General features: G+C 35.6%; 1 protein-coding gene across 1 annotated transcript; it reads left to right on the top strand.

The window, feature by feature from the left end:
* The first annotated feature begins 3,396 nt into the window (after positions 1–3,396).
* Positions 3,397–13,342, top strand: LOC140152646 (gamma-glutamylaminecyclotransferase-like). The gene is made up of 2 exons (XM_072175079.1): positions 3,397–3,796; positions 12,827–13,342. Exons 1-2 carry the CDS (start codon positions 3,611–3,613, stop codon positions 13,175–13,177), a joined length of 537 nt encoding a protein of 178 aa, XP_072031180.1. The 5' UTR covers positions 3,397–3,610; the 3' UTR covers positions 13,178–13,342.
* Positions 13,343–18,110: the final 4,768 nt, after the last annotated feature.

Below are 18,110 nucleotides of genomic sequence, written 5' to 3' on the forward strand. Positions count from 1 at the left end.
ACGGTTTTAAAATGCTTTCACGACCTTTATATAACCCGACATTTAAATGTTATTAAAACGTTTTGTAAAAAACATTTTAAGAACATTTCTGTGTTTGCTGGGTGCAAATATTTTAACATAATGTAATTTAAGTGTTGACAAAATATTTGGCCAAAAATGTTTGCAAAAATAGTTTACAATGACATTTCGAAAACATTTTAAAAATATTGTTGTAGTGTGTTTTCATACAAAAGCGTTTTAAAACGATTTCATGACCTTTATATAACCCGACATTTTAATGTTATTAAAACGTTTTACCTAAACCAAAACCCAAAATATAACTTATTTAAAACGTTTTTAAAACGTTTTTGTGTTTGCTAGGCAGCCCCAGTCTATAAAGTGTCACATAAATATGGACCAGTGTAACATTAGAATCTTGAAACTGATAAACATGTATTATACTTTGATCAGCTTATAATCGGCGGGAATTATTAGGCTTTTACCACTACGCCGAAAAGTAGACCTTCGTTAAGAGTGATGTAGTTGATCTGTGTGGTCTATATGTTGCATGTTAAAAGTACACAAAGTGGGCCTATAGGACTTCAATTAATAATTTGTGATATTTCTGGCGAGATGTCACAAGACAATTCTCCAAATAAAATATATTGACATTAATCTGCGATGATTAAGGTCCGCCGATTAAAGGCCCATTCAGTGATTTGCTCATCCGGACAATCGTAAAAATCATCAACATTCAGATTTTTGTACCTTTGTCATTGTCATAGATGTGCTAACATAGCCTGTGAGTGGTTCAGCCGAAAGCCGTGTATTTAAGACAAAATAATACATTTTACACGAATATGTAATTTAGATACTGACAGTATCTAAATTAGCTACATGTATTTGAATGGGGCTTCAACTTCGTCAGTACTGCTGTTTTCTTGGTTTTTTGCCAAATTTGTCATTTCAAAAATACCAAATGACAATTTGAATGACATATCCTTCACTTTTAAACAATTTATAAACAATTTTAATTTTTTTTTACACTTGCGCTGGGATCACTGAATAGGTATTTAAGAGCTGATCAAACTATAAGGGTGCTTATTGGGGTGCTTATTAAGGGGCACTTACTAGGGAACACTTATCGTGGTGTTTCTGGGGGCACTTTGTAAAATATGACAAAAAAATTAAAGGTCATAGAATGCCCATATAAAAAGGCATTAACCCTAACAAGGAACATGCTTTTTTGCTATCGGAAGCAAGGCAGAGAAGGAACAAAAAAGGAGAGAAGATGAAAGATTTCACTTGGCAACCCCAGGAATTGACCCTGGGACCCCTCGAATGCCATGCACACGATCACCGACCTCATGCCACGGGGGAGTGGCTTGTCCGGCCATCGATTTGGTGCCCATAAATGACTTAGGGTGCTTGCACAATGAAATGCATGCATGCGCAGTGGTTTTCCTTGTAAGATTTTGTAACATTTATACGTGTTAGTGTTATATATCAGAGAATGAGTACAAACATTAAGGAGAAGTTTCTGTTCTGTAGTAAAACTTAAGACCAAAACAAAATCACATCTAAAGCGGCATAACAAGATGCACAATTTCAATTTGGGAAAACATATTGCATGAGAATTTCATCCCACATAGGCTCACATATGTACCAACACTCACTTGGCCACTCATATTAACGTGGCTGTGTACTCTAGACATTGTTTCTTTCGCGAAATTGAGCTCTTTTGAAAGGTGTTTACTTTGTTATGTTTTTTATACAAGAAAAGAAAATCCAGATTTGTTAACTCTAACTGCTCTATTTTATGGATTTTATTTCACTATTTCACTCATTTCCACAATTTAAAAGGAAAGAAAATCTTTGTTGTATCATCGGGGTACACACGCGCAACAACGCTTCGCGTTTTGTAGTCGCGCAATTTGTTAACGCACACATACGCTACGCATACGCAACGCTGATTTCACAAAAATCTAGCGGTCAAATGGCTCCGTTTTAGCTGATAAAATGTGAATTTTTTCAACTTCTTTCCCCCGATTTAAACATAAAGATATGAAAAGATTTCGCCCAAACTTCTCAAGGGGCTGTGGATTTACTCGATGTTCACGTAATGTAAGGTAGAAAAACGAGAAATGTCGCATTCTACTGTGAGCTTCGATCAAAGTGCAAAATGTGACCACTTTAAACTTCAACAGCCTTTATTTCAATGTTCATTTTCTCGATAAAATGACGATTTAGGTACACGATAACTCAATAAATACAGTATAGGTAAGCAATTATGCCCATCATAAAAAGCATGATCGACTTTTTTCTCATTTTTTATATTTTGGTCTATTTCCGATTTTAGGCATCATTTTGTGTAAATAGGCGTTTGTGAATTTTAAAAAGTCCATTTTGATGCCTTATATGGTCAATATCTCAAAACATAAGGCCAATATCAAAAAAATAAAAAAACTGTTTTTGGAATGGTGCCTCAAGACTAAGAAAATAACAACAAAAAACATTTTTGGAAAGAGCATTTTTTTGTTAGGGGTGGTGCAATAATTATGTGTACCCCCGGGGTGGTGAATTCTCAAAATGGTCTGCCAAAAATCGCTTGCCCCCCCCCTCTGGCCGTGCCAAAAATCTTTGCCCCCCCCCTTTTGCCATGCCAAATAAACTTTGCCCCCCCCCCCCCCTTACACATTCAAGATTTTGGGGAACCTGAATTTAAAACCTTAAATTTTCTTATCATATAATGCGAGCGCAGCGAGCAGGAAATTTTGCATATTTGAATGTGTTCCTAATGTTTTCCTACATCTTTTTAGGGCGTAATATAGAAACGGTGTCCAAAATATCTGTGCCAAAAATCGCTTTCCCCCCCCCCCCCTTTCGACCTGCCAAAAATTGCTTCACCCCCCCTTTCAACCTGCCAAAAATGCTTGCCCCCCCCTTTTGGCCTGCCAAAAAACCTTTGCCCCCCCTATAATTCACCACCCCGGGGGTACACATAATTATTGCACCACCCCTTATGATGTACCGAACAAAAATGGCTAAAAAATCACTTTTTTTGTGATTTTCTTCATAACTGTTGCTTACACCAAATCTGTATTTATATTGAGATTCATTGATGTCTTGCCTTTATAAAAATGTATACTTTTATGTGTCTTGCATGAATAATTGCAAAGTTATGGCACTTTTACTACATGCATGTCTGAGAGTACACAGCCTCCTTAAGGCGCCAGAGTATCATTGCACAGTACACCAGATCAAAAGGTTAGTGAATGAGTTATAAGTTTACTGTGCTATAAGTTATAGTCTGGAGAGCTGGCTACATACAGCAAAATCTGCCAGTGAAAATACTAACCACTGCTAAGATTCATCCCTGATCAATTTCCATTTGGTTTTGCTGTGCTAGCCTTTGCCTGTTTTCTATATAAATGTGTGTTTAACCTGGGGTTCTTTCATATATCCCTGGCTTATTATTCACCGATGACTAGTCATGTAACACATATAATTATCTGCAACCACTCAATGATCAGCAGCTACCAGCACGCTTCACTTGGCAAATAAGCTTACCTGCTGGCATACATACTGTATAGTGAACAAATAACTGGAATAAGGTACTGAATTCAACAACATGAGCCACCTTGTATTTACGTATGGAACGCTTAAGAATGGCCAGCCAAATCATGAGCTGATGACCAAGTCAGAAAAAGGTCATGCCACATTTGTTGGGGAAGCCAAGACTGTAGAGAAATGGCCTTTGGTGGTAGCTTCAGAGTTCAACATTCCTTTTGTGCTTGATAAACCTGGAGTTGGACATGTAAGTAACTTAGTCAGTTATAGTCCCTTGAAAATTAGCTGCAAATTTGTAATTGATAAATTATATGTGACCCCTCGGCACAACTGAGCCCTGAAGTCGCCAATCATCATTTTTGAGATATTCAACCAAAATATTCTGCTTGAAATTAGCTTTAAAATGATGTATATCATGTCTATAGTACTTGACATATAAGTAGTGAAAAATCAATAAAACAGTCAATAAATCCTTTGTTTCCTATTGTTTATTGTTAAGTTCGATGGAGCATATCTCAATAGTGGCACTGGCGACATCCGGGCTCAGTTGTGCCGAGGAGTCACATATCGCTCATTCTACAAAATCCGGTGCCGATAGCTTTTTTTCCATTCTTTGGTCCACAAAAACTTTGTCGAGCATTTGGGGCATCAAATATGTTGTTTTTCTGGTAGAACTCAACGAGATCTACACGGACATATATAGTTTTCCATACTTTAAATGCTTTCTTCAGCCTGATTAACCCTTGCAAAGGCTCAAAAATCGCTAAAAATGCGTTTCCACAGCTTAAGTGTCACATCTAGCCCTGAATATTTTCTTTGAATAAATGCGATTTCTTTACATATTTGTTGTTTTTTAATTAGATAACGCACCATCATATTGTTTATCAACATTATTTTTTAGTGATTAAAATGTCTTTGTGTAATTCTAAAATAAATTGCACTTTCCACCAAAACGCTGTGAGCTACGTTACCCCTTTTTAACACACGTTATTGGAAAGAAGTAAAACAGAGGTATCAATGTAATTTGCGGTTTTTAAAAAACACAGTAAAAATCGTGATACTGTAGCATTTTTGGCATAGAAATGTTGTAAACATTGAAATTTCGACCGACCATGTTAAGATTGGTGAGCTACGTTACCAGGATTCTATAGTATGCACTTGTATTACATGTACTTCCTAATAATATGTGAAAGCTACCAGTGGTCGAACCCCATTTATATTAGAATTAACCGACATAACGTTCTAACGTTATAAATCACATTAAAAACATTAAAACCAGTGAACTACGTTACATGTGAGCTCGTTACACACTCATTTAAGCATCTTCAAAACTTCTATGAAATGGTGAAATCTGTTTTACATTTCACTCAAGTGATCTTTAATTTGCTTTTTATGACCTTGGATTGAGTAAAACCAGCCCATTTATAGTCGGTAACGTAGCTCACATTAGGGTCGGTTCATAGTGCATATTCGAAGACGAATATTCGGCTTCGAATACTTTTTGTGACGTCAAAATATACACGGCAACAAATAAAATATGAGTTGAACGGATTAAATATCGCGCAACTGATAGCGAGATACTATTGATTTATATGAAAGGCTCGAGGTCACCTGAATATCGTTCGACGAACGATGATTTCAAAAATCCCCAATGAAAATTAAAGGATCTGGAATGAGCGTTTTGAGCGTTTCTACAGTATTTTTGTGGGACATGAGAGCACATCAGACATATCGAATTACATTATGAATACGAAGAATGTCTTTCTGATATCAAATAATTTTCATTTTTTGACATTCACGATATAATACAAATTTTATGACAAATTATTAGAATGTGATATTTTTCACATATTGATATATAACAGTCCTCGAAGTAAATAGTATAAATCTAATGATATTTTCTTAAAAAGTGTATGTAGCTGGGAGGAAAAGCCGGCGATCAATTGAAAATTTTGCCCTTTCATATTGAAGATATGGATTTTTTCCCAAAAAGACCTAATTTTTTTTGGTGTTTTGGGGAAAAAATCCATATCTTCAATACGAAAGGTCAAAATTGTCACTTGATTGTCGGCTTTTCATCCCACCTACATACACTATAAGTATAAATCATCAGATTTATTAAGTTACTGTTAAAGGTCCGTAACCCGATCGACAGCATCATCCCCCCGATTTTTTTATTGTTGATGAGGTTTTGGTATCACATGATAGATACTATTTTTCTCATTACTATCCTGAAATTTGATGCTCCAAGTCGATGTATTTCGGAGAAATCATGAAACACATCGGTTTTACAGGCTACCAGTTGTTCGCATTTTACACGACACGGGAGTTTTGGGTAGTCATAGAATGAAATCGGAATAGATTCGGAAGACTTCACCCCAGTACCAATTAGTCATAAAAATACATCAAATAGGCCCCTAATGTCAAACTATAGATGGCGCTATAATGATATAAAACAAAAAACAAAAATAAAGAAATACATAAGAGGCGAAATAAATAAGGAAACATGACCTATATTGTCAAGCATGATACGAGGAATATGAAAAAAATTATGAGAGCACCTCCCCCCCCATTAAAAAATTAGTTAAAAAATAAAACAAAGAAAAATCATAAATATGTGAAAATGTGCATCATATAGCTAAAAATAAAGAAATAATTAAGCGAAGTAAATACAGCATGGTCTATCTTGTCAAGAATGATAATGAGCGCAGTGATATGTAATGTTTTTTAAGATTAATCAGTACGAATAGAGGGTATAAAAGTGTACAGGGCGAGCCGGTTTTCAGTGCCAAAGGCGAACACTTCCTGTTTCCACCGGGACATCCGAGAAAAAAAGATAGAGAAGCGACACTCTGTACAAACTGCCTATACCATGCTATACGGCAGTTGAAGACATCTAATACAGCAGAGTGAGCAGACAGTACATGTGCAATGTGATTCTCTCATTTATAATTAGGATTACGTCATTGCCAGAGCTTTGTTTTGTGAGCGGTATTTTTCACATATTGATATATAACAGTCCTCGAAGTAAATAGTATAAATCTAATGATATTTTCTTAAAGTGTATGTAGCTGGGAGGAAAAGCCGGCGATCAATTGAAAATTTTGCCCTTTCATATTGAAGATATGGATTTTTTCCCAAAAAGACCTAATTTTTTTTGGTGTTTTGGGGAAAAAATCCATATCTTCAATACGAAAGGTCAAAATTGTCACTTGATTGTCGGCTTTTCATCCCACCTACATACACTATAAGTATAAATCATCAGATTTATTAAGTTACTGTTAAAGGTCCGTAACCCGATCGACAGCATCATCCCCCCCGATTTTTTTATTGTTGATGAGGTTTTGGTATCACATGATAGATACTATTTTTCTCATTACTATCCTGAAATTTGATGCTCCAAGTCGATGTATTTCCGGAGAAATCATGAAACACATCGGTTTTTACAGGCTACCAGTTGTTCGCATTTTACACGACACGGGAGTTTTGGGTAGTCATAGAATAAAATCGGAATAGATTCGGACGACTTCACCCCAGTACCAATTCGTCAGCAAAAATACATCAAATAGGCCCCCTAATGTCAAACTATAGATGGCGCTATAATGATATAAAACAAAAACAAAAATAAAGAAATACATAAGAGGCGAAATAAATAAGGAAACATGACCTATATTGTCAAGCATGATACGAGGAATATAAAAAAAATTATGAGAGCACCTCCCCCCCATTAAAAATTAGTTAAAAAATAAAACAAAGAAAAATCATAAATATGTGAAAATGTGCATCATATAGCTAAAAATAAAGAAATAATTAAGCGAAGTAAATACAGCATGGTCTATCTTGTCAAGAATGATAATGAGCGCAGTGATATGTAATGTTTTTTAAGATTAATCAGTACGAATAGAGGGTATAAAAGTGTACAGGGGCGAGCCGGTTTTCAGTGCCAAGGCGAACACTTCCTGTTTCCACCGGGACATCCGAGAAAAAAAGATAGAGAAGCGACACTCTGTACAAACTGCCTATACCATGCTATACGGCAGTTGAAGACATCTAATACAGCAGAGTGAGCAGACAGTACAATGTGATTCTCTCATTTATAATTAGGATTACGTCATTGCCAGAGCTTTGTTTTGTGAGCGGTACAAAGCGTATAAGTCCGCCCACCGCTGTCAATCATTCTAATGAACAAATAAACAAGCTCTGGCAATGACGTAATCCTAATTATAAATGAAAGAATCACATTGTACATGTACTGTCTGCTGTACTAGATGTCTTCCAACAAGTGCCGGAGTGTCGCGGTCCTGGGGACATGCGCTCGGCTGTTGTTTCGGGATGCCTGACCCGGGGCCTAACCAGAATGCAATTCACGCGTACCAGTGTATTGGCTTGCTAATATGCTAATTATTCACATTTATGCTGAAATTGTTCCCGTTTTCTCACATAGATTGATAAAGGGGACAATATTTGACATTGTATGTAAGTTTGAAGAGAATCCATATCCTAAACCGAGTACTGTTAAATATCAAAAATATCAATTTGTAATCATTTGCCATAAAATGTGTATTTCATTGCGAATTTCAAAAAATCAAAATTATTTGATATCAGAAGGACATTCTTCGTATTCTGAATCCTATTCGATATGTCTGATGTGCTCCAATGTCCCACAATAAATAGACCTACTGTCCAAACGTTCATACCCCATCCCTTAACCTGCCCAGTTGTCAAATACGCCTGGATAGTTCCAACAGGGCTGATAACGAACTGAAAGAAAATGCTTTGGGCGCACACCACTAAATAATCTTCCCATTGAAATACGTGTAAAAACACCGGTTTTCTCGTTTAAAATTTTTTTATGATGACCAGTCGATTGTAAATCGATGAAATTTACGTTTAACATATGTTTCAATGTATAGGGGTCCTTCCACCTCGTTTTCCCGCTACGAGGCCGCGAACAGCACCCTCACTGTTTTTGACATGCTCTCATGACTGCAAACCCGATTCTGCCATTTTTTAATTCAGCGGACCTATTTTCTCAATAATTATAAAATGCTACTTTTTGGTGACTCAAATTTATGTATAGGCTTTCCACTTTTATTTAAGCTATAATTCGCCACTCTTTTTGATTAATAAGTCTTATTAGTGCGGTACAAGAGTACCCATTTTTATATGATTAGTAATGTTTTAAGCAAATAATATGATATTTAGGCTTACAAACATAACCTAAATGTACAAGTGAATGTTTCCATATTAACGTAGCTCTATTTAAATCGACTGATGCAGATTTATGCCTCCACCCGGTTTTACATAAATAATGTTTGGCCCCAGTTCTAGGTCCCCATATGCATCTGCCCCTGGCAGAGGGCGTGTGAGGGTCCGGGGTGGTAAATCATTGGTATAAAAATGCGTTTGCCATGGAAGTTCACCCATTTTTGTTATTATTGGGCCGAATAAAGATGTAATGCGTTGTTATCAGTCAAATTCATAATTATAATTAATAATTAAGAGGGCAAAATAAGTAATATGTAGGAATGGATATATAGCGCTTTGCAATGAATCTCTTCATAAACTATGCAGAACAACCAAAACCACGAGCGTTGGTTCCCTATCATTGCGTGTTCTTTTAAAATAAATTCTTGTTTATTTCTATAATTTGTGAATCAGGCATTAAAACACACTTAGGCCCTAGCAATGTAGGCCTACACAAGTTCGAACGAGACTTTTTATCTTTTGACGCGCGTATTTGGTCAAATGCCAAAATTGATTGCTCAATGAATCATGAAATGAGAGCAATACTACTTTGATGATACCGATCTCAAGTGGATATCAGCCAATGAAAAAAGTATTCACCTGAAATATATTTGTGGGAGTTGAATTTTGTTGAACTAGACAGATATATATTTGGTGGGTCACCGTGGGTGGTCTCATATATAACACTTGTGAGGGCTGTCATATTTGTCGTCGCTTCAATCATATCTTATGATATTTATATATTTATTTATATATTTATTTATTTATTTCTTTATTTATTTATATTAATTAATTTATTTATTTATTTATTTATTTATTTATTTATTTATTTATTTATTTATTTATTTATTTATTTATTTATTTATTTATTTATTTATATATATTTATTTATTTATTTATTTATTTATTTATTTATTTATTTATTTATTTATTTATTTATTTATTTATTTATTTATTTATTTATTTATTGATTGATTGATTGATTGACTTATTTATTGACTTATTTATTTATTTTTTATTTATTTATTTATTTATTTTATTTATTTATTTATCTATTACTTATTCATTTCTTGATTTGCTTTGCAGTTGAAACCTACAAGAAGGTATGGGTCAACCTCCGCGCCTGTTACAGGCAGGTCGTAAATGCCCGAAAAGCAAATCTTTTGACTCCTATTCAGGTCAGGGGCTTAACCAGACCTTACCTTCATGGGGGGGGGGGCAAGATTTAAAAATTTCCCAATTTCTGATCAAAAGTTTTAGTATTTATATTCGAGAGAACGCGCACACGAAGCGTTAAGCGGGTGGAGTCGGTGGGGTCCAGGGGCAAAGCCCAGGCGGGGGTCAAGGGGGCTGAGCGCCATGAAGCTCCCGGTTTTTGGCATATTAGAAAATATCAGTGTTTCAGAGTACAAATTTCACAATGAAAGTAGCATGATGCAGTCATGTCTACAGTAGAATTCATCTCGACCTTTGCAGGACTTAAACCCCATTAAAAGCTATTAAACCAAGATAACACTCATTGAAGCAGCTCAACTGATTAAATCAGATCTTCTCTGGTTGTGTACAAGTGTCTGTTTTCAATGTGCGACATCGCAATAAAGCTGGTATTACAGCTTCAGTTGGGTAACCGATTATAAAGGAAACGAAAGGAAACATTGGTATGTGTACCATTGTTCACGAAATGACACAAAGAACTGCTTTTTGTTAACCAGCATTCTTCAAAATGAGCAACATAATGATTGTTGACTTAACACAGTTTGGAAATAATTTCTTCATATTTTTGGTGTTATCTGTCGTTTACATATCCTTCCTAAAACACAAAAGTACGACCCTTTCCAAACATCTAAATTAGCTAAAATTTAGGACATGTTACAAAACTTTATTTTCTATAACCTATTTAGACTAATTTAAATGTAGCTTTTTACGGTTTTTTGTGGCATCCTTCAGAAGTGAGCGGTCCGATACCAATATTTTCGGTCAAATCTCCATTCAATTAACACGGGAGTTGGCTAGCTATGCCTTGCCCTCACTCATATTTTACAAAAGTACGACCATTTCTGAACATCTAACCTAGCTGTAATTTTAGGTCATGTTAGAGAAATATATTTGCTAGAAGTTTTGGAGAATAAATAAAATATTGGCTGGTTATTTTTCACACAGTGATGTTAACTAGGCAAGTGTCCATTCTCCCAACATACATCATTTGTTGAGGTCACACGTCAATGGTGAGAGCACTTTGTATTGTGTATAGGAAAACGGACAGTAACTGCAGTATGGTAGGCCTATAGATCTTCTCTCTTTCTTTCCCTTTTCTCTTCTCCCTTGAGTCCCTTCCCTTTTCTCTTCTCTCTTCCCCTTTTCTTCCCTCTTTTTCTTTTCTTCTTTCCCCTTTCTCTTCCCTCTGTTTTCCCTTTTTCTCTTCTCCTTCCCATTTTTCTCTTCTTTCCCTTTCTCTTCCCTCTTTTCCTTCCTCTTTTCTCTCTTTCCCCCTTCCCAATTTTTGACTCTTCTTCCAGGTTTTTGTGTGTCCGGGGGGCAGCTTACATTAAAATGAATACACGGGATCGATACACGTGAATTGCTATGCACGATTTTGATATCAGACGAAAATCTTCGGATACTGGGTTAGAAAATGATGAATATCTCCGTAAATGAATTTTTCTCAAGAAACCAGATGTGGTCTCATACACTTGAAAATACGTGTTGAACAGATATGATAGTCGTTAGCGTGCGCTTTGAAAATTGGCCGTGCGCTTTGAACTCAAAATTTGACCAAAACTCTAATTTTATATTGCGTTGGTCCTGTATCAGAGCTGTATGGACTACAGCGCGCAGCAGGCTATAGCGGCACTCACTCAAGTGGAGACAGTATAACCATTGACCGCAATGTCGTATAAAAGCTTACTCACACAGCGAGAAATCAATTACCCCTTCTATTGTCAGTAGCCTTAGTCAGGTCACTTCGCTAATTATACATCTCATAAGGTCCGAATAAAATAGCCATGGGTGGCTGTGGATTCATCCTACCATGGCGATTTCTACCGTGAAGATATCGGGGCGATGTCACTGTGCCCCTGCCCCCACTGGTTACGCCACTGCTCCTATTTAAACCCATTTATCATGTTTATACAGACATTAAATCATGACAATAGTTCAATGGAGTTTACCTATTATGATTTTATTAACTTCGTTAAAGAAATTCTCTAAATTTTGCTTACCTTGGTCAACAGGCAATACTTGTTAACAGTCGGACAACGCTATGAACTGTAGAAATATATCTTTCTCCGGTTCATAGTTTTATATTCGAAGCCGCATATATTTTAACGCCCAAAACGTATTCGAAGCCGAATATTCGCCTTCGAATATTCACTTTGAACCAGCCTTTACATTGAGTTTTAGTGATAAAAAACATCATGACTTCCTGAAAGAAAAATATGCAAGTGGTGTTGGCAATTTTTTACATCTGAAAGTAGTGATACATTTACTTTTAAAAAACACAAAAAGCAGGTCTTTTTGAACAACTTTTATTTTTTCTATTTTTTTAGTGGATTGGCACCGGATTTTGTAGAATGAGCGATATCTATTATCACTGATAGGTGGGAAGAGTGTGATGGACCAGGGAGCTACTCAAGTATGATAGTGTACGCATGCATGACCAATTTTTGAAACGCCCCTAAACAAGTGTTACCCTACCAGCAAATTTATCCCCTTAATAAGGTAATTTAATATAGAATTTACCCCCTAATGAGTTTTTGACGATAGAAAAATTACTCTTTTGCGTGGCTGTGTGTAGTTAGCTGTTGTACGCAATATGGACGCGTAGAGTAGCGCTGTACGCTTGGAGTAACAAGCGTAGTTGAATGTTCCACAATGTACACAAATTTAATCATTTTTCTTTAGTGAATGTGTAAATAATTAATCACATGAAAATTAAACTTTTATAGGACACATTTTACCCCAGTAGTTTTGTGTTCCATTAAGTTTTTATTTCATGCAGCAATTAATTCTGTTTTAATTCTTTTAAAAACAGCATATTTTGGGTGAGGTTTACAGAGTTGATGAAGAGATGCTACATATCTTAGATGAAGTAGAACGTTGCCCGGAATGGTATCAAAGAAAATGCCTAACAGTTACCATGGAAACGGTGGCCAACAAAGCTGACACTAGTGGAAAGTCTATGGATACAAAGGACAACAGCGCCATCCAAGAATGTTACTTTTATGTGGTGCAGAATTACAAAGATGAATTGTTAGATTTAACATTCAATGAGAAGTATGATGCCTATGGGAATCCAAACCATGCTTACACACCACTGGAAGAAATAGACATGAACCTGGATGAACTGAAAGATTATTTGACAAAATTTGTAATGAAGCAATGAACCTTAGGCCTAATTAGCACAAATCATTTATTAAAATAATATTCATTGCAGTGAGACCCAGAGAAGATTTCCAGTATGCCACTACAGCTTCTTTCCCCCGATTGAAATTAATGCAGGTTTCATCATAAATGCCCATTTTGCATCCTGTTTACCGTGTAAAAATTTAGCTTAGGCTAATGAAAGTCAATTCCCAGTTTCCCGTTACATAATTTTTCATGACTGTGTAGGTGACCATTTCATTATTCATTATTTTGCACCATTTCATTATTGCATCTGTTACAGGCATAAACCAATAGTTGCCCATGTATACATGTGATAAATCACAGTTTGTAGTTTACAGATGTAGTTTACAACCACATGAAGGTGATTGTACAACTTTTATCAAAAGTTTCACAATATTTTTTACGGGATGAGATCAGAGCAGATCAGTGCGGGACAGAGAATTGAGTAGGTATTCATTATTAATTCATTATTAGCCATATACCATGCTCCTACTGCAAAGAAAATCCCTGAAAATCAACAGAAAGAGATTTATGATAATTTAAAAACACAATTATTTATTTGTATATTAAAAAGTTTGTTAGAAATCAACATTTATTCAAAATAATGAAATATTTGGCCAGCAATTTGTTTTGAGCGGAGTAGGGTAACGGGAAACTTTGAATCGACTTTCATTAGCCTTATAGTAATAAAAAAAAAGTCCCTGAATTAGTAGCAATGTACTCCTTTTTTTTAGTAAAGCTTAAAAACATCAGGGAAACACATAGATAGGAAGTCTGAAAATAAGCTAGGGATCGGGAACCAGTAAATTCTCAATGTATCTCCATGGGTTTTTTTTACTGTACTGGGTTGATAAATTATTCATAATCGAAACCGAGAATCCCCAACATACTATCACCAGCTATACCTGGATGTACCGGGCTTGAAAGGACAGTCTAGAAATATTCTCTGAGTGTAACTTTCTGACCTGTTTCTGAGTGTAGCTTGAAGGGACGGTTTAGACATTTCCTCTGAGTGCACTGAAAATAGGGCTTTAACTTTTGAAATAAAACTTCTTTCTTTCAGATTTCAAAGATGCATTAAAACCCATTGAAACTTGTGTTTGTTTCATCCATCCATGCAATGAATTTATTATGTTGAATTTTTTGTACATGTACACAGGTGGGAATGGTGCACTTAATAGAAATGATTACATGCTGCAAATATGGGTCTTATGTTTTGACTTCTGGTGTTTTAGGTCAATTTTGATATAAAACTGGGTACTTTTTCAATTTTTTCAAAAACAAAACAAAAAACAGTATCAAACTGGAGTCCAAATTTCAAAAATAAATTGAAATTTTGTAACCATTTCACAAAATTGTGTTAATGCTGTCCATCCAAGTTACATTATTTTATATGTATCCTTTTGATACGGCCAGACACTTGGTAAAATTTCTAATCAAACTTTTAAGATATTAGAATATCTTTCAATTTATTGATAATGAATGGTATAGCCTGTATAAAAAAAAGTATCCCTCTTCCCTCTTAGGGCTGTGCAATGATTATCTGTCCGGGAAGGGGCAAAATTCAAAATGCTTTTGCCCCTTTTGGCATGAACACCTTGCCCCACCCCTAATCTTGACATGCCAAAAATGCTCACCCCTCTTGGTCTGCCAAATCACCCCCCCCCTTTTTTTTTTGCACATGGCAAATTTTTTGGAAACCTATTTGCAAAGATTAAAATGGTCTATATTCTATTCAGTAAGGTTACACATGACCAACTTCACTTTCCATGTATATTTGTTCATAGTTTTATTTCACAAAAGGACATGTTCAAGTTGTAGCAACATTCACTAAAGCTACCACACATTTTCCAAAAGTTTTATACCATTTGACCTTTTTCTTCGCTGGGGACCCTGTGTACTTTTCCAAAGGTCATGTGCTTTTTTATAGTGAATGGATTGTACATAATATAAGATATCGAGCAGAGAATTTTGCATATTTAAAATGTTTCTGTATTGTTTTCATAAGCCTTTTTAGAACATTTTATTTAAAAGGTGCCATAAATATGTGCCATAAATCTCTTTACTGCTCCCCCTTTTTTGCCTGGCCATGGCTCCCCCTTGCTTCTTGCCCACCCTTGGGGAACAGATATTTATTGCACAGCCCCTTAGACCATTGCAGACTGGCATATATCTGTGAAAAACATCCTCACAGTTGCTGGGGCGTTCAAAACAGCTTGTCCCTAGACTAGTAACTACTGGGGGAACGACCTTGATTCAATTAACTTCTGGTCACGCTAAACTACATTTTAATTATTACCTGGTGGGCGCTTGCCTTTTTGTGCATTATTTTCCACACAGTTAATTTGCTGTGGTGGATTTCCATCGCTTGACATGTCATTGATTATCAATATTATTGTACCATTATTATACATGTGGTACATGTACTGAACTGTTTGACTATGTGTTAATACTGTATGTGTGTGTAACACCAATACATTGCATTTTGAATGTCTGTAAAATTACACAACATGAGCCATCTGATATTCGTTTACGGGACTTTGAAGTGCAGTCAACCTTTTCATGAATACTATATGACCAACCAAATTGGGAAAGCCACCTTTATTGGGGAGGCTAAGACTGTAGAAAAATGGCCAATGGTTATAGCAACTAAATTCAATATACCGTTCGTACTTGACAAGCCAGGACATGGACATGTAAGTAAATTAAAGGTTTTCTTCAATTGTTTACTGTTTTTGTCTTTAAATAAGCCATTACCATTTTATTTATTTCATCATGGTAACCCAGCAAACATAAAACATTTTTGACATTATTCGCAAAAGGTTAGGAAATATTGCCAGAAACATTTAAGGGTATATAAAGGGTATAAAACTTTTTCGTAACATTCAAAAACATTTTATGAAAACTTACTGTAAAATATATGCATTGATGAAATATTTGACAAACATTTTTGGCAAAATAATAACATTTTAGAAATGTTGTTGATGTGTTTTGTACAAAATGTTTTCATTATGCCTTTATAAAACCCAATATTTAATGTTATTAAAATATGTTTACCAAAACCTATTTAAAACCAGTGGCAAAGCTAGGGGTTATGGCACCCAGTGCTAAAGATACATAATGGTGGTGCCCCCCCTTCTCAATCCTTGAAACAATTGCACAGGAAAATTTGCACAAATAAGGCCCATCACTAATTAATTTTGGTTATAATGAAGTTGAATATAGGTCTTAAAATGAGCTTTCATGCCCTGCTCCTTATGCAATCAGAATATATTTGCCTAAACTGTTTTTGTTTCTTTCTTTGCTTTTCCAAACAGCAAATTTTGGGTGAATTATTTCAAGTTGATGAAAAGAAGTTAAATTTCTTGGATGGTTTAGAAGGCCATCCAACAGTGTATTGTCGAAAACCAATACATGTTGCCATGGTTACTGAAAGCGACAACATTAACAAAGATACCTCTGGGAAGGAGTCTGTCTGCACAGATGAGGGCGGCATTCATGAATGTCTATGCTACCTGCTGCAGAATTACAAGGATGAATTGTTAGATTTCACATTGTATGACAAGTATGATGCCATTGAAAATGAAGACCATAAACATACACCATTGGAAGAGAGAAACATGTCTTTTGATGAACTACCTGACTACATGCAACAATGCACACAGAAGCAATGAGTATGAGCAAATGAGCAATGGGAATCATAAAAAAAATGAGCAGTGATTGTTATGTCAGGTTGTGGTTGTAAATCTTCCAATATATTGTCTGCTTAGTGCCAGAAGTGGGTAAATGCAATAGCTGCCATGTGAGCTGCCATGTGTAGATGAGTACAATATACTGTGTGTAAATTGCCAAATGTTCACAGTGCAATTTATAGCACTTACCCACTTCTGGCACTCAGCAGTTAATTATATTCTTCACTTCTGGATCTACCTATTTTCCCCCCTCGTTCACATATATGGCATATGCATAGGACTCTGGCATAGACGGTGGAAGTGGGGGACGGAGGAGACATGCCCCCTAAATATTTCCGTGGGAGAATGCCCCCACCCCTAAAAATCCTAATAGAAGAAAACATGAAGCAGTAATTGCCCTAGTGCATCTTCATTTTTCAAAAATTGTGAGGTTTTTTTGCACAATTGTAATGTACTTTATTAACCAAACATACCCTGCAAATGTCAGGTGCTGTAGTGTTGTCAAAATTCAAAATTTTGAATAAAGCGCAGGGACATAATTTAATTATTATTATTTTTTATTATTATTATTTTTTATTATTATTAATTTTAATTTTCTTTGCTTTACCTCAGTTGTTTGGCTCAAATTGAATGGGGACATATCTGGCATTAAAATCTAACATTTAAAATCTAACAGTTTTAGTTTATGTTAAAGAAATGAACTATTTTTATGGAAATGTTATAATATGGCTTCAAATGAGAAAGCCATAATTATCAGGGGTGTGAGTGACCACAGATAAAAAGTCTGAAAAACTCTGAAATTTGGAAAGCTCTTATACTTTGTACAGAGGAAGTGAAGAAAAATGGATATAAATCAAGATCAAAAAGTCTGAATTCAGATTTTAATCTGAACTCTCACACCCCTGAATTATGTCTGATACAATTGAATACCTGAGTGGAAGAAGGGCCCAACTCCAATTTTTTACAAAAATGAGTTAGACCCAGCATTTTATTGCCAGCAAACTGTTCTTCCTTGTGTGTGAAAGATGAGCCAAAATCCACTCTCTAAATAGTCTTCCACATTACACTTAATCATGGTTTTCATGGAAGAAAGGCCCAACTCCATGGAGTTGGGCCCTTCTTCCACAAATATAGGGTTAAAGAGGAATTTTGTTCATCCATGAAATCTACTTGTCACTACAATAAACTTTCTTGCTAACATATTACATGAGTTCTAGTTGTGCATAATGGTGATTATCT

The sequence above is a fragment of the Amphiura filiformis genome, chromosome 1 (assembly GCF_039555335.1).
Source record: "Amphiura filiformis chromosome 1, Afil_fr2py, whole genome shotgun sequence".
Taxonomy (NCBI): Eukaryota; Metazoa; Echinodermata; class Ophiuroidea; order Amphilepidida; family Amphiuridae; genus Amphiura; species Amphiura filiformis.

Coding starts and splice junctions, on each gene's coding strand:
- LOC140152646 (XM_072175079.1), top strand. CDS start 3,611: ATGAGCCACCTTGTATTTACGTATGGAACGCTTAAGAATGGCCAGCCA. Junction 3,797..12,826: donor ATAAACCTGGAGTTGGACAT/GTAAGTAACTTA, acceptor TTTTAAAAACAG/CATATTTTGGGTGAGGTTTA.